This window comes from Elephas maximus, chromosome X, assembly GCF_024166365.1.
Source record: "Elephas maximus indicus isolate mEleMax1 chromosome X, mEleMax1 primary haplotype, whole genome shotgun sequence".
NCBI lineage: Eukaryota > Metazoa > Chordata > Mammalia > Proboscidea > Elephantidae > Elephas > Elephas maximus.
Window position 1 is genome coordinate 125,572,129 of NC_064846.1, and position 20,945 is coordinate 125,593,073.

Sequence of the window (20,945 nt, forward strand, 5' to 3'; positions counted from 1 at the left end):
TTCACAAAAGCTAATTTTACACTTGGCCACACTGTGAATAAGCAGGTACTTCAGCATTACAGATGAGGAAAGTGAGTCTCAGTGAGGCTGTGAATTTTCCAAGGTCCCGCAATTAATAATTGGCAGTGCTGAGACCCCAGTGCAAATCTTCAGATAATTAGCAAATAACCTGAAGTTTATTTGATTAGTGATGAGAAAACAGAATGCAAAGCCCAGATCTGAAAGACAAGGGCTCTAAGCAGTGAAGTCTTAATGAGGGGCAGAGGAGTTCCGAAAAGTTCTGTACATTAAGGTGGTGCAAAGGGGTAACAGACGTGGGCCCTGTAGCTAGGAAGGGTCACTAGGTCTGGAGTGCTAAGAAGCAGCCACATCAGAACACCTAAGACCTGAGGGTACAGCTTCTTGAATGGCATGCTCTTCCTTCCCCAACAGGGGTTACAGCTGCCAAGTCACCAGCTGAAAAGGCCTGGTGGGCAGCAACAGAATTTTATACATTCAAACCCAACTGGGCTACTGGGTTTACCTCCTGGGGAAAGCAGGTTCTGCCTGGTAAAAATGCAGTTCTGCCACGGTCTATTCTTTGAGTTTTCACCAAATGTGATGGAGAACAGCATTAATGTCTCCTTTTCTTAAAGTTAGCTGACCCTTCCAGCATTCCTAGCTCCTTCCCTGAACTGCTCCTGTTTTTAAGTGATTTTTTACACCTTGTGGTAAGTTTTTAATGTAATATCTATCAGCCTAAACAATAATGCTAGTTACTTTTTATGTCCGAAGGATACAAACCAATAGATTGTTTATTTTATAGTTGTCCATCCTGATAATAACTTAATAAAAACTGCTTATTCTGAATGCTGAGTAGTTTGCTCAGTTTTGACTTCTGTCCAAAATGACACTGTGGACCTCGCCGATGTGTTTTATCATCTGAGACAAAGGGTGCTGACTCAGCATTTCTATTTCTCCCACTAATGAAGCTCCAACTGATTATACATTAAGACCTGTTTCATTGCATTTACATGATTCTTTGTCTTCTAGCTCTAGTCTCTTTCAAACAATTCCTCAAGACTTCCATTTATTTAAATTTTAATGAGGGTCACTTTTCATGTTCCTGTAATAGTAACATAACTAACAAAAACCTCTAGTCTGAACTTTACTATTCCCTTGCTCATAGATTAGGGAAACCTAGACTAGTGTGGATCTCTTCCAGTAGGTTGGCCAGGTGGCTATCTTCCAAATTTTTTAGCATAGACGAGTGAGCACCTCGAGTGCTGCATCTGTTTGTTGAATCATCTCAGTTGGTATTCTGTCAATTCCTGGAGCCTTGTTTTTTGCCAGTGCCTTCAGTGCAGCTTAGACTACTTCCTGCAATACCACTGGTTCTTCATCATGTTCTACCTCTTGAAATGGTTGAATGTCCACCAATTCTTTTTGGTACAGTGACTCTGTGTATTCCTTCCATCTGCTTTTGATGCATCCTGCATTGTTCAATATACTTGGTCAACCAACTGGAAGAGATCCATATTTGTGCCCATTCCAAAGAAAATTATCCAACAGAATGTGGAAATTATTGAACAATATCATTAATGTCAAATGCAAGTAAAATTTTGCTGAAGATCATTCAACAGCGGTTACAGCAGTACATTGACAGGGAACTGCCAGAAATTCAAGCCGGATTCAAAAGAGGACCTGGAACAAGGGATATCATTACTGATGTCAGATGGATCTTGGCTGAAAGCAGAGAGTACCAGAAAGATGTTTACCGGTGTTTTATTGACTATGCAAAGGCATTTGACTGTGTGAATCACAACAAATTATGGATAACATTGCAAAGAATGGGAATTCCAGAACACTTGATTGTGCTCCTGAGGACCCTGTAGACCAAGAGGCAGTCTTTTGAACAGAACAAGGGGATATTGCATCGTTTAAAATCAAGAAAGGTGTGCGTCAGGCTTGTATCCTTTCACCATATTTATTCACTCTGTATGCTGAGCAAATAATCCAAGAAGCTGGTCTATGTGAAGAAGAATGTGATTATTAGGATTGGTGGAAGACTCATTAACAACCTGCAATATGCAGATGACACAATCTTGCTTCCTGAAAGGGAAGAGGACTTACTAATGAAGATCAAAGACTACAGCCTTCAGTATGGATTACACTTCCACATAAAGAAAACAAAAATCCTCACAACTGGACCAATAAGCAACATCATGATAAATGGAGTTATCAAGGATTTCATTTTACTTGGATCCACAATCAACGCTCATGGAAGCAGCATTCAGGAAATGAAACAGTGTGTTGTATTGGGCAAATCAGCTGCAAAAGACTTCTTTAAAGTGTTGAAAAGCAAAGATGTCACTTTGAGGACTAAGGTGCGCCTGACCCAAGCCATGATATTTTCTTTTTTTTACTTTTTATTGTGCTTTAAGTGAAAGTTTACAAATCAGGTCAGTCTCTCATAGATAAATTTATATATACCTTGCTATTTTTTTTATATAGTCCTAGTTGCTCACCCCCTAATGAGACAGAACACTCCTTCTCTCCACCCTCTATTTTCGTGTCCATTCAGCCAGCTTCTGACCGCCTCTGCCTTCTCATCTCCCCTCCAGACAGGAGCTGCCCACATAGTCTCATGTAACTACTTGATCCAAGCTCACTCCTCACTAGTATTATTTTCTATCCTATAGTCCAGTCCAATCCCTGTCTTCAGGGAATGGTTCCTGTCTTGGGCTAACAGAAGGTCTGGGGACCATGACCTCCGGGGTCCTTCTACTCTCAGTCAGACCATTAAGTCTGGTCTTTTTACGAGAATTTGAGGTCTGCACCCCACTGCTCTCCTGTTCCCTCAGGGGTTCTCTATTGTGTTCCCTGTCAAGGCAGTGATCAATTGTAGCCGGGCACCATCTAGTTCTTCTGATCTCAGGCTGATGTAATCTCTGGTTTATGTAGCCCTTTATAACTAATTACCTTGTGTCTTCCATATTCTTCATTCTCTTTTGATCCAGGTGGATTGAGACCAATTGATGCATCTTAGATGGCTGCTTGCTAGTGTTTAAGACCCCAGACACCATTCTCCAAAGTGGGATGCAGAATGTTTTCTTAATAGATTTTGTTATGCCAATTGACTTAGATGTCCCCTGAAACCATGGTCCCCAAACCCTCACCCCTGCTACACTGGCCTTCGAAGCATTCAGTTTATTCAGAAAACTGCTTTTGGTTTAGTCCAGTTGTGCTGACCTCTTCTGTACTGTGTGTTATCTTTCCCTTCACCTAAAATAGTTCTTATCTATTACCTAATTAGTGAAAACCCCTCTCCCTCCCTCCCTCCCCGCTCTCAACCATGAAAGAGTATTTTCTTCTCTGTTTAGACTATTTTTTGAGTTGTGATAACAGTGGTCTCATACTATATTTGTCCTTTTGCAACTGACTAATTTCACTCATCATAATGCCTTCTAGATTCCTCCCTGTTAAGAAATGATTCACAGATTCATCATTGTTCTTTATCGATGCGTAGTATTCCATTGTGTGAATATACCACAATTTATTTATCCATTCATCCATTGATGGGCACCTTGGTTGTTTCCATCTTTGTGCTGTTCTTACCAGTACTGCAGTGAACATGGGTGTGCATATATCTGTTCGTGTAAAGGCTGTTATTTCTCTAGGATATATTCCAAGGAGTAGGATTGCTGGATCATATGGTTGTTCTATTTCTCGGTTTTTAAGGAAGGGCCAAATCGATTTCCAAAGTGGTTGTACCATTTTACATTCCCACCAGCAGTGTATAAGTGTTCCAGTCTCTCCACAACCTCTCTAGCATTTATTGTTTTTTGTTTTCTGGATTAATGCCAGCCTCGTTGGAGTGAGATGGAATCTCATTGTAGTTTTGATTTGTATTTCTCTATTGGCTAATGGGAAACCCTGGTGGCATAGTGGTTAAGTTCTACAGCAGCTAACTAAGAGGTCAGCAGTTCAAATTCACCATGCACTCCTTTGAAACTCTATGGGGCAGTTCTACTCTGTCCTATAGGGTCGCTATCAGTCAGAGTCGACTCGGTAGCCGTGGGTTTATTTTTTTGTTTGTTTTTTGGGAGGGGTTTATAAAGTTATGCCAGCAACATTTGTTAAAGAGACTGTCTTTTTCCCATTTAACTGACTTTGGGCCTTTGTCAAATATCAGCTGCTCATATGTGGATGGATTTATGTCTGGATCCTCAGCTGTGTTCCATTGGTCTATGTTTCTGTTGTTGTACCAGTACCAGGCTGTTTTGACTGCTGTGGTGGTATAATGGGTTCTAAAATCAGGCAGTGTGAAGCCTCCCACTTTGTTCTTCTTTTTCAGTAATGCTTTGCTTATCTGGGCCTTCTTTTCCTTCCATATGAAGTTGGTGATTTGTTTCTTCATCTTACTAAAAAATGTCATTGGAATTTGGATCAGAATTGCGTTGTATCTATAGATCGCTTCCAGTAGAAGAGACATTTTTATGATGTTAAGACTTCCTATCCATGAGCAAGGAATGCTTTTCCACTTATGTAGGTCTCTTTTGGTTAGTTGCAGTAGTGTCTTGTAGTTTTCTTTCTATACAGCTTTTACGATTTTTAATTTAAAATTTTAATAAATTTTTTAAAGATTTATTCTTAAGTGTTTTTTCTTCTTGGGGGCTACTGTAAATGGTATTGAATTGGTGATTTCCTCCTTGATGGTCTTTTTGTTGGTGTAGAGGAATCCAACTGATTTTTGCATGTTTATCTTCTGTCCTGATAATCTTGTATTAGTTTCAGTAGTTTTCTTAAGGATTTGTTAGGGTTTTCTGTCTATAAGATCATACAAAAAAAAAAAAAAAAACCCAACCCAGTGCCGTCGAGTCGATTCCGACTCATAGCAATCCTATCATGTCATCTGCAAATAGGGATACTTTTACTTCTTTCTACCAATCTGGATGCCCTTTATATGTTTATCTAGCCTAATTGCTCTGCCTAGGACCTCCAGTACAATGCTGAATAAGAGTGGTGATAAAGGGCATCCTTATCTGGTTCCCGATCTCAAGGGGAATGCTTTCCGACTCTCTCCATTTAGGATGATGTTGGCTGTTGGTTTTGTATAAGTGCCCTTTATTATGTTGAGGAACTTTCCTTCTATTCCTATTTTGCTGAAAGTTTTTATCATGAATGGGTGCTGAACTTTGTCAGATGCATTTTCTGTGTTCAATTGATAAGATCTTGTGGTTCTTGTCTTTTATTTATATGATGGATTACATTGTTTTCCTAATGTTGAACCATTCCTATACACCTGGTATGAATTCCACTTGTTCACGGTGAATTATTTTTTTTCATATGTTGTTGAATTGTATTGGCTAGAATTTTGTTGAGGATTTTTGCATCTACGTTCATGAGGGATATAGGTCTCTCATTTTCTTTTTTTGTGGTGTCTTTACCTGGTTTTGGTGTCAGGGATATGCTGGCTTCATAGGATAAGTTTGAGAGTATTCCATCCTTTTCTATGCTCTGAAATACCTTTAGTAGTAGTGGTGTTAACTCTTCTCTGAAAGTTGGGTAGAACTGTCCAGTGAAGCCGTCTGGGCCAGGGCTTTTTTTTGGGGGGGGGGAGTTTTTTAATCTCCTTTTCAATCTATTCTTCTGTTATGGGTTTATTTAGTTGTTCTACCTCTGTTTGTGTTAGTTTAGGCAGGTAGTGTGTTTCTAGAAATTTATCTGTTTCTTCTAGGTTTTCAAATTTGTTAGAATACAACTTTTCCTAGTAATTTCATATGATTCTTTTAATTTCAGTTGGGTCTCTTGTGATATAACCCAAACCCTGCTTGTGATATTGCCCATCTTATTTCTTATTTGGGTTATTTTCTTCCTCTCCTGTTTTTCTTTTGTCAGTTTGACCAATGGTCTATCAATTTAGTTAATTTTTTCAAAGAACCTGCTTTTGGTCTTGTTAATTCTTTCAATTGTTCTTCTATTCTCTATTTCATTTAATTCTGCTCTAATTTTTATTATTTGCTTTCTTTTGGTGCTTGAGGGTTTCTTTTTTTGCTATTTTTCTATTTGTTCAAGTGGTAGGGATAATTCTTTGATTTTGGACCTTCTTTTTGTATGTGTACATTTATTGCTATAAATTGACCTCTGAGCACTGCTTTCTCTGTGTCCCAAACGTTCTGACAGGCAGTGTTTTCATTCTTATTGGTTTCTGTCAATTTCTTTGTTCTATCCTTAATGTCTTCTCTAACCCAGTCATTTTTGAGCAGGCTATTGTTCAGTTTCCAAGTGTTTCATTTTTTTTTTCTCTGCTTTTTCTGTTGTTGATTTCTACTTTTCTGGCTTATGGTCAGAGAAGATGCTTTGTAATATTTCATTGTTTGGGATTCTGCTAAGCCTTGCTTTATGACCTAATATGTGGTCTATTCTAGAGAATGTTCCATGTGTGCTGGAAAAGAAAGTATACTTGTCTGCTGTTGGGTGGAGTGTTCTGTATATGTCTGTGAGGTCAAGTTGGTTGATTGTGGCATTTAGATATTCCGTGTTTTTATTGAGCTTCTTTCTGGATGTTCTATCCTTCACTCAAAGTGGTGTGTTGAAGTCTCCTACTATAATTGCAGAGCTGTCTATCTCACTTTTCATTGCTGTTAGAGTTTGTTTTAGGTATCTTGCAGCCCTGTCATTGGGTACATAAATATTTAATATGGTTATATCCTCCTGGTATATTGTCCCTTTAATCATTATATAGTGTCCTTCCTTATCCTTTGTGGTGGATTTAACTTTAAAGTCTATTTAGTCAGAAATTAATATTGCCACTCCTGCTCTTTTTTGATTGTTGTTTGCTTGATACACTTTTTTTCGATCCTTTGAGTTTTAGTTTGTTTTTGTCTCTAAGTCTAAAGTGTGTCTCTTGTAGGCAGCATATAGACACATCGTGTTTTTTTTTTTAATCCATTTTGCCACTCTGTCTCTTTATTGGTGCATTTAGTCCATTTACATTCAGTGTAATTATGGATAGGTTTATGAGTTTAGTTCTGTCATTTTGATGTCTTCTTTCGTGTGTTGTTGACAGTTTCTTTTTCCCGCTTATTTTTTTGTGCTGAGTAGTTTCTCTTTGTATATTGTCTTTTGCTCTTATTTGTTGTAGTTGATTTTGTTTCTGCTGAGTCTTTTTTTTCTTGTATTTTATTTTGATGAGGAGGATTGTTAGTCTCCTTTGTGGTTACCTTAATATTTACCCCTATTTTTCTAAGTTTAAACCTAAAGTTTGTTTCTTTGTATCGCCTTGCCTTCCTCTCCATATGAAAGATCTATGACTACATTAGTCCCTCTTTATTCTTTTAATGAGGTTTCTTTTACATAATGACATCGCTATCACCCTGTTTTGAGCATTTTTTTATCTTGATTTATTTTTGTGATTTCCGTATCTGGGTTGACATCTGGTTGCTCTGTCCTGTGTTCTAGTCTTGGGTTGATATCTGATATTTTTTATTTTCTAACCAGAGAACTCCCTTTAGTATCTCTTGTAGTTTTGGTTTGGTTTTTACGAATTCCCTAAACTTCCAGTTATCTGGAAATATCCTAATTTGCCTTCATATTTGAGAGACAGTTTTGCTGGATATATAATTCTTGGCTGGCTATTTTTTTCCTTCAATTCTTTATATAGTCATCCCGTTGCCTTCTTGCCTGCATGGTTTCTGCTATGTAGTCGAAGTTTATCTTATTGACTCTCCATTTTAAGTGACTTTTCATTTATCCCTAGCCACTCTTAAAATTCTCCCTTTATCTTTGGTTTTGGTAAGTTTGATTTTAATATGTCTTGGTGACTTTCTTTTGAGATCTACCTTATATGGAGTTCGATGAGCATCCTGGATAGATATCTTCTCATCTTTAATGATATCAGGGAAGTTTTCTGCCAACAAATCTTCAACAATTCTCTGTGTATTTTCTGTTATCCTTCCCTGTTCTGGTACTCCAATCACTTGTAGGTTATTTCTTTTGATAGAGTCCCACATGATTCTTAGCGTTTCTTCATTTTTTAAAACTCTTTTATCTGATTTTTCTCTGAATATGTTGGTGCCAAGTGTTTTATCTTCAGTCTTACTAATTCTGCCTTCCACTTGCTCAGTTCTGCTCCTCTGACTTTCTACTGAGTTGTCTAATTCTTTAATTTTATTGTTAATCTTCTGAATTTCTGACTCTTGTCTCTCTATGGATTCTTGCAGCTTATTTAAATTTTTCGTTGTGTTATTGAATAATCATTTTAATTTCTTCAAATGCTTTACCTGTGTGTTCCTTGGCCTGTTCTGCATTTTGCTTGATCTCCTTCCTGATCTTGTTCCTGATGTCTTGAAGAGTTCTGTATGTTAATCTTTGGTATTCTGCATCTGGTAATTCCAGGAAGGCACCTTTGTCCAGAAGATCCCTTCATTTTTTGTTTTGAGAGCTTGTTGAAGCAATCTTGGTCTGCTTCTTTATGTGATTTGGTACTGACTGTTGTCTCTGAGCCATCTATAATTATTATGTTAGGTTATTTTATGTTTCCTTACTGTATCCTAGCTTCTTGCTTTGTTTTGCTTTGATATACCCAAATAGGCTGTTTGAATGAGCTAGCTTGATTATTTTCACCTTCGAAGAAAGCTCTAACGTCCTGTCACCAGATTGCTAGAGCTGTTATCAGGTATATGAGCCTAGGAGTCCATTCACTTTTCTTGTATGGATTCAGCTCAGGTGTCCAGGTAGTTGGTTTTCAAGTGTGTGGTACAGTCTCTGTCTTACAGTCATTGAGGGGCAAGGGTGATTGATGTAGGTACAGTTATTTGGTTGCAGCAGGGGGTCACGATCTGAACAAGGCAGGGGGCTGACAATCATCTCCCGAGTGTCTGTGAGGAAAGCGCATCCCTATTCCCTAGAGTCCACAGGTGGGTGAGCTCTCCAGCTGGACCATGGGCACCGAATGCTTTTGGTTGTGGGGACTGAGAGGTAGCACTTATCCTTGGACCCCTGTTGTGGGTGGCTAGGTGACGTGGCTGGAGCCACCAGTTCTCAGGCCCCTGATGTGTGTAGGTGAGGATCCTGTTTAATCGGCAAAGTGGTGTCATACGTCAAACACCCACCTTACTACCACACAGCTGAAACCGTTGCAGTCTGCCAATAAGGGCCTAGTCTCCTGAAATAGGCCCACACAGGTCCATGTAGGGGGAAAGGTATTTGAAGTCCACGGACTGTTTGTGCCTGGACAGGAGCTGCTTCTGTCCTGAGCTCCCTAGCTTAGTGGAGCTGGCACATTATCTTTTCCCCCAATTGTGAATTTATTCCTTCTCCAAGGCCAGGAGAATGGCTCAGGATTCTCAGCAGGGCCTATCTCAGGCTCAGGAAAATTGACAGCCACTGAAGTGGCTTGGGGGCTGGGGACACAGCAAAATATATACAAATACTTAGCTTTTGTTGAGAGCATCATTCTTCTCTGAATCTGGAGGTGTGAGTAGACTGTGTGGCTGGCTGTCTCTCCCTGAGGAAACTGTATCCGGAACACTACTGCCAGCACTGCTGTGGCTGCTCCAGGTGCTTGAGGCTTCTCGCCGAGTCAGGTCTGGCAACTCCTCACCACTTCTGAACCGTCTTTCCCTCTCCTTCTGCTCAGTCTGTTTTCTAACTTTGCCTTTGATGTTCAGGGCTCCTAGCTTGTCATAAATATAATCATTTCACTTGTTTTTTTGGGTCTTTGTTGTAAGAGGGATCACCAGAAGTGTCCGACTACTCTGCCATCTTGGCCCCGCCTCAGCCATGATATTTTCAATAGCCTCATATGCATGTGAAAGTTGGATAATAAATAAAGAAGAGCAAAGAAGAATTGATGCCTTTGAATTATGGCATGGGCAAAGACTATTGAATGGCCCATGGACTGCCAGAGAACAAACAAGTCTGTCTTGGAAGAAATACAGCCAGAATGCTCATTGGAATTGAGGATGGCGAGACTTTGCCTTGTGTACTTTGAACATGTGATCAGGAGGGACAAGTCCTTGGAGAAGGACATCATGCTTGGTAAGGTAGGGGGTCAGTGAAAAAGAGGAAGACCCTTGACGAGATGGATTGACATAGTGGCTACAACAATGGGCTCAAACGTAGCAACAATTTTGAGGATGGTGCAGGACTGGGCAGTGTTTTGTTCTGTTGTACATGGGGTCACTATGAGTTGGAACAAACTCGATGGCACCTAACAACAACAATAACCACAACAGACTAGTGTGAACTCAGCATAAACTTAATAAATTTAGTTTTGTCAATTTAAAGTTTTTCCCTCAGCAGTTTGAGAGACTACTTAAGGTTTCCTTCCTGGAGTATTGTTTGGGCTGTGGACTCCCGATACAATTGAGGTAACTTGGGGTACAAGCAAATTTACTCTCAGTGCTGCTGCTGCTGCTTTGGTCTGGGGTCCTGATCAAGGTCTTAGCCAGCTCCAGACACACTGGGTGAAGCCTGCTGCTGAGAGAGAGGGAGCAAGGTCTTTTAAAAATTGCCAGTAATTGAGGAACCCAAGTTGAGAGAGGTAGAGGGACTCACTGTAGAGTTTAGTGACTGTGCAGTTCTCACAGCAGTTTGACACACTGTTGTGTGGTTCTTACCTGGGGCATTCTGTACTTCACCAGATTTATGTAGGAGATAGCTAAGATGTTCGTTAATTATTTTCACTATCTCTAAATTGCTTGAATATGAGGATGGAGGGAGGGAGGGAGGGATGTTCTCGACTCCAACTCATGGCGACTATATGTACAACAGAATGAAACACTGCCCGGTCCTGCATCATCCTGACAAACACTGACATTTTCAAGTCCATCATTGCAGCGATTATGCCAATCCATCTCACCGAAGGTCTCCCTCACCCTTGCTGGCCCTTCACCAAACATGATGTCCTCCTCTAGTGACTGATTCTTCCTCTTGATATGTCCAAAGCAAGTGAATCGGACAGTGTTTTGTTGTGATCCATAAGGTTTGCATGGGCTAATTTTCGGAAGTTAATTAACCAGGCCTTTCTTTCTAGTCTGCTTTAGTCTGGAAGCCCCACCGAAACCTGTCCACCATGGGTGACTCTGCTTGTATTTGAAATACCGGTGGAATAGCTTCAAGTATCACAGCAACACGCAAGTCACCACAGTATGATCGACTTGACAGATGGATAGCATTTAGATTTGATAGGCATCTGGTAAACAGTGTTCTTCCATTTGTGAAAAAGACCTCTGCTTATGTAAAATGCACATTTTCACAGCACTCTTGTTTGCAGGTGTTCTCAGGGTTATTTCACTGCATTTTCATAGCAGCCTTCACTGGTAATCACAAAGAACTTCCACCTCCAATGGATTACCAGGCAAGACAAACCAAAACCAAACCCATTGCCATCCAGTCGATTCTGACTTATAGCGACCCTATAGGACAGAGTTTTTCTTTTTTTAGCTTAACAAAACTCTTGTTGATCCTATCATCTAGAATTTGAGGGTGTGGATTGGTTTCATCATTTGCACACAGCATTCATTAAGGCTTTGATTTGGAAATCACTCTCCTTCTGGGTTTTAATATGTCCTTGTTTCTGAATGACCTCACCTTGAGTACTATTTGTCTGGACCTGTGATTTTCTTAAATGGAATGGGTCAACATCTTGTTTTGTTTCAGCTGTCACTGCATTTGGCCCTACTTACCACTGTGAGGAATCAGAGCAGGCCACATCAGAGTTCATATTTCTGGGGCTCCTCTGTGGTGCTGGGGCGGGACTCCCCCACTTTTCAGTATTACCCTCACACGCACTTGCTCGGTACTCTTCTCTGTCCTTCTGTGGCTACAAACCTGAAAATAGTAAAATACATGCCAGAAAAGACTCCTTGACAATTGGGAGCCAAGATTCCTGGCAGAGACACTGACAGAGATAAACAAAAACATTGTTTAGTACATGTATGAATGAGAGAAATGAGACGTGCTAAAACAGGGAAGAAAGACTCCCCTGGGAGTTGGAAACTTGGATGGGGCACATGACCTCATTTGTTATTAAGAAAACTATGGTAGAGCAGATTGAATTTCAGGACTTTTAAAAACTAATACAAAGGGGGAAATGTGGGAATTTGGAGTGAGTTTTAGAATTGTCCTCTAAATATTTGCATGAGTCCAGGCTTTTTATTTAATTGTACATTAGCACCCTGCCTCATTCCAGTGAGGATTTGAGGCAGTAAGCAAGAGGATTTGCGTGTTTGCATGTTAAAAATGCTGGAGCATTGGTTAAGTGGAGTCACACTGTGCCAGCAATGTGGACTGTGGAGGAGTTGACATCACTGAGAAACAATGCAGAAAACAAGCATGTGCTTGTCACCAATAAGTGCACAGAAATGGAAGGGGAGAAAGTGAGGTAGACTAAACCTATGAATCCTCCCTAGATCAGTGTATTTAACAAGTATGCATTTAGCAAGTTAAGCACAGTGAAGAGTGCCAAGAGGAGAATAAGGTCACTGCCGTTTGGTAGTTGATAATCTAGATGGGGAGGCATTGACAAAGGAGTATCTGCTAGTGGCTTCAGGCAGTGTGACGGGGTGCGAGCCATGAGTGTCAGGGCCATGAGCATGTTCTGCATCCTGGACTGAGGAGGACCTGTTGTGTCAAGGATGCAGGACTTCAGGTGAGTGTTGACGGGCCGAAGGCAACAGGAGAGAAAAGAACACACCTGTGGTGTGTTGAAAGTATGTGTTTGCTATTCAAGAAGTTCACAGTGTTTGACAGACCTCAGTGCAGTGGCAGAGTGGGCTTTGCACCTCCCCTTGTCTTGCTGGTGCAGTAGTTAAGAGCTGTGGGTGCTAACCAAAAGGTCAGCAGTTTGAATCCACTAGGCACTCCTTGGAAACTCTATGGGGCTAGTTCTACTCTTCCCTATAGGGTTGCTATGAGTCAGAATCGACTGGATGGCAATGGGTTTGGTTTTGGTTTGTCTTGCCTGGTAATCCATTGGAGGTGGAAGTTCTTTGTGACCTCATGCTATTTTCTAACACTGCCCCCACTGTCTTTTAGTCTCAAATGACTGTGGCTTTGCTAAAGCCTGCCTTGTTTAGCCTTGTCTATTTTGCGATGATACTGCTTAACATGGGATGCCATTCCAGTCCTTTTCCTGATGGGGTGATTTTTCACATCCTTTATGTGGTTTTTTTTTTTTTTTTTTATGTGGGTAAACCAGTCTGGAGGCAACATAAATCCTAACTCTGTTTCCCATCAGCTAGATGACCACAGGCAGATTTCATAGGTTCTCTTAGCTCAGGTTTTCTTCTCTGTAGTATGAGTGTTTGCACCCTTCACAGGGGAGGGATAAGAATCAAACTAGAGCTTATGTGAAGTTCCTGGCAGGCATATAATTAAACAAAACAAAACAAAACATTGCTGTCAAGTGGATTTCAACTCACAGAGACCGTATAGGACAGAGGAGAACTGCCCCATAGGGTTTCCAAGGTTGTAATCTTTACGGGTAGTGTCAGACTCAAGCTTCCACTTCCTGCATTCAGGGTTTCTGGTCTGCAAATGGAGGTGTAGGTTCGAATCCCACTTCTGACACAGCTCTGTTTTGGAGCCGTGGTGGCATGGTGGTTAAAGAGCTCAGCTGCTATCCAAGAGGTTGGCGGTTTTAACCCACCAGCTGCTCCATGGAAGAAAAATGTGGCAGTCTGCTCCATAAAGATTTACAGCCTTCAAAACTGTATGGGACAGTTCTCCTCTGTCCTATAGGGTCACTGTGAGTCGGAATCGACTTGACGGCAGTGGGTTTGGGTTTTTTGGTTAACCTTCCTGGAAGCAGACTGCCACATCTTTCTCCCACGGAGCAGATGGTGTGCTTGAACCACTGACCATTAGGTTAGCAGCCAAACATTTAACCACTGTGCCACCAGGGCTGCTTCAGGCATATAATAGAGGCTCAGTAAAATTTACTTCTCTCTGTACTCTCCCTCCCTATAGTTGGCCTTGTCTACCTGAGGACTTAGAGGGAGGACTTCCCATAAGGGTTTTGTTTTGTGGGAGTCCAAAACCAACCAAACCCGCTGCCATCGAGTCGATTCCAACTCATAGTGATCCTATAGGACAGAGTAGAACTGCCCCCAAAGAGTTTCCAAGGAGAGCCTGGCAGATTCAAACTGCTGACCTCTTGGTTAGCAGCCATAACACTTAACCAGTATGCCACCAGGGTTTCCTTTGTGGGAATAAAAAAAATAGGAGAGGGAAAATAGGAGGGAAATCATTTGTGGTTTGTCCTCTTCCCTCAATTGCTGACTAGGACAAAGAGTAGTTCAAATGTAAATAAGGTGGGTTTAGGATGGTTTATGTAGGGTGTGAGGCCCACCCAGGATACCTGCCCAGAGGAGAGAATACCTTAAACCTATTTGCAGGATTTTCCAAGAGACCTAATCCTGTCCTTTCTTTTTTGGTTTGGGAAGCAGAAAAACCAGGCTGGTCCCCCTTTTTTCCTTTAGTGCCTAAATCCAAGCTGTCACACATTTGAAATCAGAGCTGCTTTCTGGTGTTCTGACTCCTGGTTCAGGTAACTGTGGCTTACATTGAATAGCACCCTATATTTTACATCCAGTTAGCCCTCTAGAGGCTCAAGGCAGGCAAATATCACAATCTCAGATGAGGAGTTGGGGTTGGCTCCAGCCCTGGAAGATAGCAGTCTCCCATTGATTTTGTTGGTTGCCCTTTTAGAACCAAGAGCCACTGCGAGAGGAAGACTCCGATTTTATCCTGACTGAGGGCGACCTCACCCTGACCTACGGGGACAGCACAGTGACTGCGAATGGCTCCTCAGGCTCCCACACGGCCTCCACAAGCCTCGAGGGTGGCCGCAGAACAAAGAGCAGCTCTGAGGAAGTGCTGGAACGGGACCTGGGAATGGAGGACCAAAAGGTTTCAAGCCGCGGTACCCGCCTAGTATTTCCTCTGGAGGATAATGCATGATTTTCCTCCCAGCCCCTGAACCGATGGGGTAGGCCCACCGGTGGGGTGATGATGGTCGCAGGCCCCAGTGTTGTTTGAGGTGGGGTGTTGACAGAACTAAACTAATGCTTCTATTTTATTGGGGTCTGAAGATATCTTAACACTTAAAATTTAACCCAAGATGCAGATGGTGGTTAAAGTGTTTCTAAATCAAGACAAATGCAGACCTATTTCCACTTTTTCACATAGTAGTGAGCTATTTCAGAGTTAAACAAACAAACAAAATAGCATGCTTTAATGGACTCCTAATTCACTCACCTGCAATATCTGAATAAACTGAGGCAGGTGTTGGGGATTCCTCCCAGGAGAGGCTTCATATTAATACACAGCAGTGCTAGTCTAGCTTGGGCTCTAGGAGGGGACGTTAGGGGAGAACAGGCTAGAAGATGACAAAGGAAGGCAACTGAGGTTAGACCTGCAAGGATTATAGGACGCTGGTGTTAAATGGGACAGAAAACAAGAAAAGTCAATTTGATTGGAGGCTCCAGAGACAAAGTCTGCAGGACTGCAACCTCATATCAGCATTCCTGACTTTTATGCTACCTGTGTTCCGTCTAGGCTGGAGATTGGAAAATATATCTGTGAACATTTCAACATGGGGGAAATAATTATAGCTCCTTCTCTGGAAATCTCCATAAAGAAGCAGTTACTGAAATGTTTAAAACCAAAGGCAAAAGTATTACACAGTTGTTTTTTTTAATCTGAGGACAGGAGGTATTTGCAAACTGCTGATAACACTGCAAAAATAATTCAACTCTTGAGGGCCACCCTATGAACTGACAGCCTGATACTTGAACTTTGCTCCGAGGGCATGACAGGGAAATGATTTAATAGGACTGAGATCTCTACTGTGAATTTAGAAATCACACTGAAATTATGGGATGCTTTTACCTGGGGAAGGGAAGGCAACCTGAGGAGCAAAAGGCTTGGTATTTAGAGAAGAGAAAGAAATCTTACTGCAAAGAGAATGCAAGGTAGTATTCTAAAGACTGGGTAGAATTCCAAACTTTGAGCTGGTGAACGTGTGAGATTTCAGTGGCCACATGAGGAATCAGAGGGGAGTTAATGGAAAGTTCAATATTATCCAACCCACTGAAGGTTCTGGATACTCTGAGATAAAAATACTTTCAAGAATCCAGGTGTCTTCACACCACTGAGTGCCATGTTGAGAAGGCATCTGGGGAGACTTGCATCAGCTTAATGTGTGGGTGTAGTTAAACTTAGTTTTTTAGTCTGGATTATTTCAGGGTAAGCTATTCTACCCGCCCTTACCTAAAGCAAGTGAAATACTGAGAATTCTTGGAAAAGTTTGAGTTTTTCCCCATGTCTCTATGCTTTAGTGCTATCACATTTGGCAATCCAATTTTTAAAAATGCTTTCATACATGTCATTTTTATTATGGTAAAAAACAAAATAGTGTCCCAATCAAGTACACCCATAATGAAATCAGACATTTAATCTTCTTAACTCATTTTAAATGGTTAATTTTTAAATAAGACATTGCTTTACACTCTATGGTCTTGTGTAAACCAAGAAAAATTAATTAGTATGAACCATATGAAAGTGCTGATACCCAACCATTTTTGAAAAACAGAAACGACAATTTCATACGGTTCAATATAATTGAATGAATTTTATATCAGACAGTCCTGTTTCCTTTCTCTCTACAATAAAGTCCATTTTGATTTTATAACTGTCCATGGGCTTTGTAAACTTGAAAAAAGCTAAACAACTTACCTAACCCCATGAGGCCTCAGAGCTACCTAGGCTAATGAAGGACTTAAGAAAACCTACAACTGACAGCCAGGGAAACAGCTTTCTTAGAGAGCCCCCGGAAAAGAGGTTATTATGTTGTGGTCTCAGGCTGCAGTGATTAAACGCTTGGCTGCTAACTAAAAGGTCAGTGGTTCGAACACAGTAAATATTACAGCCTAAGAAACCCTATGGGGAAGTTCTACTCTGTCCTATAGGGTCGCTATGAGTCGGAATCGACTAGACAGCAGTGGGTTTTCAGGCTACAGACAGCAGCTGCCAGGCTTAACAGAAGGCTGGAGATGGATGTATGTGCTCTGGCCCAGAACCAGCACAGGAGTTTTTCTTTAGTATTCTCAGTAATGACTGTTATGCCATATAAACTTAAAAGGTGAGGACTTTTTTTTTTTTTTTTGGACAGGGTAGAAGATAGGGTAGTTGGCTTTTCATAAAGCCTAGCTTTTCTCATATGTTGCTTATTTATTTACATTAATTTTGGAGAAAAGAAGCTAACAGAAAAACCCTGATGATGGTTCTTAAGAGTCAACCAGGTAGGATACATCCTGTCCCCACTAACCTTAAGGGTTTGTTGTCATTTGGGTCTTCTAGGAAACTTTCAGCAAATCGTAAGAAATTAGCCTCATAGGAAGGAAAAATAACCACCGAGTTTCCCATCCTAGTCTTAGGTCAATGCATAGATTGTTGTGTTTTACCCCAGAGGGTCTCATAGTCTTCATAGCAAACATTTTATTCTGACCCATACTTCAGTATAAAAATAGATATTAGCTATGACCAAAATTTAGCTAGGATTATAGTTATTTGATTACGTTTTTTATTGAGTGGATCAGGGTAAGTCACTTTGACCAATAATTCTAATTTTTCTGTTTGTAAGATGTGGGGAATAATCCTGACCTTTCAAGGGGTTCTGGGAAGGTGAGTCCATTCATCAAAATGGTTCCAACTCTAGAAGCATTATGCCTAAGCTGCAGACAAAGCCCAGAAACCATTTAATTCAAGGTGAACTACCTGCTGCCAATCACATAAAATTAGATTGAAACTGATGAGTAATGGTACACGCAGCTTAACAAAGTTCTTCTGAGAGGGTAAAAAAGTCACATTATAAACATTTGTTCTGAGTTGTGGAGAGGGGAAGATGGCAGGCAATTCATCAGTCTAATGTTCTAGAGCAGAGGTTCTCAAATCTGGCCAGTTTTTTTTTTTTTTTTCCCAAAATACCAATGCAAGGGCCTGCCACCAGAGATTCAATTCAGTCGGTTTGGGGTGGGGCCTGGGCATCCATACTTTGTTCCGGAACCTCAGGAGGTCCCAATGGGCAGCAAGGGTTGAGAGCCTTTAGTCAAGAGCCTGCAGTAGACTCTTATTTGGAACCTTATTTGAAGAAAAGGCCTAGCAAGTTAGGGATTTTTAAAATTGTTAGTCAAGTGGAACAAACCATGTTGATCAATAATACAGATTGGGCAGCTGTGAAGAACATACTCCATAAAGTACAACCGAAAATGTCATGTTTGAAAACCTTAAAGCATGAAGGCGGGGGGAGAAGGGTGATAAGTATATGTATGAGAATTTAAAACCTTTCATCTTTGTCCCCATTTATGGAAAAAAGGTTTCGTCTTAACTGAGCTACTGACTAATGTGAAAGTTTCTTGGAAGCTATCTTTTCTATTTCATCTAGTATTGCAGTCAAAGACTTTCCTTCTCTTCAGACTCTACTTGTTCCCATGCTTAAATCCATGTTGTATTCCTCAGAATGAAGGGTGGGCCCACTTACTGCCAGGGAAAAGGTCCCACATTAAGTGGAAGGCTGTGACTGCTTTGCTGTCAGATGGTGGCTGTCAGTGTGGGAAGCAGGTAATTAGGAAGATGCACATTTTTGTATAACACTTTGACAAAGGGAATAACAAAATTCTTGTCATTTCTTTTAATACTCTTTTTGGGGATTATAAGGAAATCTAAACTACTTCTAGAGAAGGAAATTTGGAATTTATTTAAGGTTGCATTTCTTCTTAGGAAACAAGTATCGGAAGGGCATACATGATTAAATGGACTCTGATCATCCAGGGTACTTACTAGGGTGCCCAGACAAATAAGCATTGATGCCTTGAAGCCAAAAATCACACTGTGACATCAAACATTTTGTCAAGCAAACGGCAAGGGGTTCTTTAGGCTGTGTTCTCTAGACCTTAAAATGTCCTCTGTTCTTTGACTGACAAATGACATCTCTTTAGAAAATGTGAAAAATGTTATCTCAGCCATCCATAGACATTTCAACTAGGGCAAAGTGGAGGTCTATTCTGTGTACCATCCCTCCTCCATCACATCTTTTCTTTGTCTTCAGTGGAAGCTAATGTACTCTTGTCAGATATTTAATGTGAACAAGTTATTTCCAACTGTAGAAACACCACTGATGCACTTAGGGAAGGCCAGTGGCAGGGCAGTTAAGCTACTCATCAGAGATGAAAATCATCCACTTGGAAACCTACCTTGGTCCCCATTGTGAGTTCTAAGAGATGTATCAGAAAGCCAATCTTACCATCAGCTCTAAATGTGATCTGGAATTATGAGGGCTATTGCAAAGTCGGCTTGCTGATTTAATAAGTATATGACTTCTTATTCCACTTCAGAAGTGGGGGACTTGACAAGTTTCACGCCTGCTTTTTGATGTTCTTAGATTAGTTAATACAGGAGTTAGTCTGTCAAATACATTAGAATGGTATTACTGAGTTTTGATCTCATATGTAGTTTTTTAAATAAGAGTCTGGCTTGCGAGTGTCTGATACAGTAAGCTGAAGGTATCTAGTGGCCAAGAGTTATATTTTAGAAGTAACCCATCTGAATGTTGCTTTCACCACTTTGATACCTGAAAACACCTTCCCCCTTTCTAAAACCTAATAAGACAGAGAAATACTTTAGGAATCAATGCCAGTGTCTAACTAGGAAAATCAAGTAGATTCTTGGACTATCTTTCAAAACAAGACCTAGAAATAAACCATTTTTTCCAGTTTCAATTTTCATAGGCAGAGATTTTAATTAACAAACACATCTTGATTTTTTACTTAGTGCTAGCCAAAATTATAAAGAGCAAAACCAAAGTTTTTGATGTTGGTTTTATTTTTGCAAGTAGGGTATGCTATAACCATGGCCCAGATGGAATAAACAGGCAGCTGGTTTTCTGTTACATGAGCAGACAGAAAACTGTTCCTTGTAGAAAGGAGACGAGGAGGAAGGTCAGCCTGCTCTGGCACCTTCTGAAAAGGTCTGAGGCAGATATGAGAACACATAAGGGAAGTCACTTTCTTATTCTGGTGGCCACTTTTTAACAGGAATTAAAAGAATTGCCAAACATCATGGTCAAATGGACTCTTTGCCAGTGGAAAATTATCTGGTCCTTTATGTGTTGGAGGAACTCAGAAAAGGACTTATAAGTAGCACGAAGAACTCAAGAGCTGCCATCTAAAGCACTTACAAAGAGTTAAGATCTAAGTGTTCCTGGGTGGTGGTCTAATTGCATGGATGTGTAGGGGCCGATTTTTCTTGTAGTTATTCCATTTCAGGGCTTTGGAGAAGCACAGGAATGATTTTCAGTTGTGTTGGGTGTTAAGTGTATGGAACCACTCATTTAAAGTGATTTCATAGTAGGGTCAGCTCCTCCTAGGTTGTCTTTTATTTATTTATTTATTTATACAGAAAATACAGCTTGTACTTCCTCCTTAGAAGTTTTACAAATGGGTTTGGTTTGGTTTATTAAAATGATTAAGTAAACGGGAAGTTCACCAGGATTCATTTAGTAGCTGAAAAGCAGTTTTTAAAAATAGAATTGGATGAATTTAACATGGGATGATGTGATCTTCTGAGAACGTTTATAGACACTTACATACTATAATTGGGGAGAATTTTGTTCTCTCCTTCCATTCAGCAGTAACAAATGGGTGGTTTTAAAAAATCTCAACATTAAAGTATGTTATAACTGTGAAAATCTAGCGTTATCAGCAATTTTTCTGTGCAATAAGGAAAACTGCAGTTAAGCCCCTAAAGCGGTATCTCTCCCTATCATTTTACTTAATGTTTGCCTTTGTGCGTATGTTTAGATTGATATTGTTAAAGCTATCCACGTTTTCCTGCGCTTTACTGATATTTAACAAATTTTTCTCAAAGCTTTTTTAAAACTGAAAATAAAAAGATTTACT

The 20,945-nt window shown here is 40.5% G+C and overlaps 1 protein-coding gene across 1 annotated transcript in view; it reads left to right on the forward strand.

The window, feature by feature from the left end:
• The window catches only part of SLC9A7 (solute carrier family 9 member A7), a 280,631-nt gene extending 259,687 nt beyond the window's left edge, over positions 1-20,944 (forward strand). Inside the window, exon 17 of the mRNA XM_049871328.1 lies at positions 14,698-20,944. Within this exon, the coding sequence (XP_049727285.1) occupies positions 14,698-14,949 (252 nt within the window). The 3' untranslated portion in view covers positions 14,950-20,944. The remainder of the gene's footprint in view (positions 1-14,697) is intronic.
• The last annotated feature ends 1 nt before the right edge of the window (position 20,945 follows it).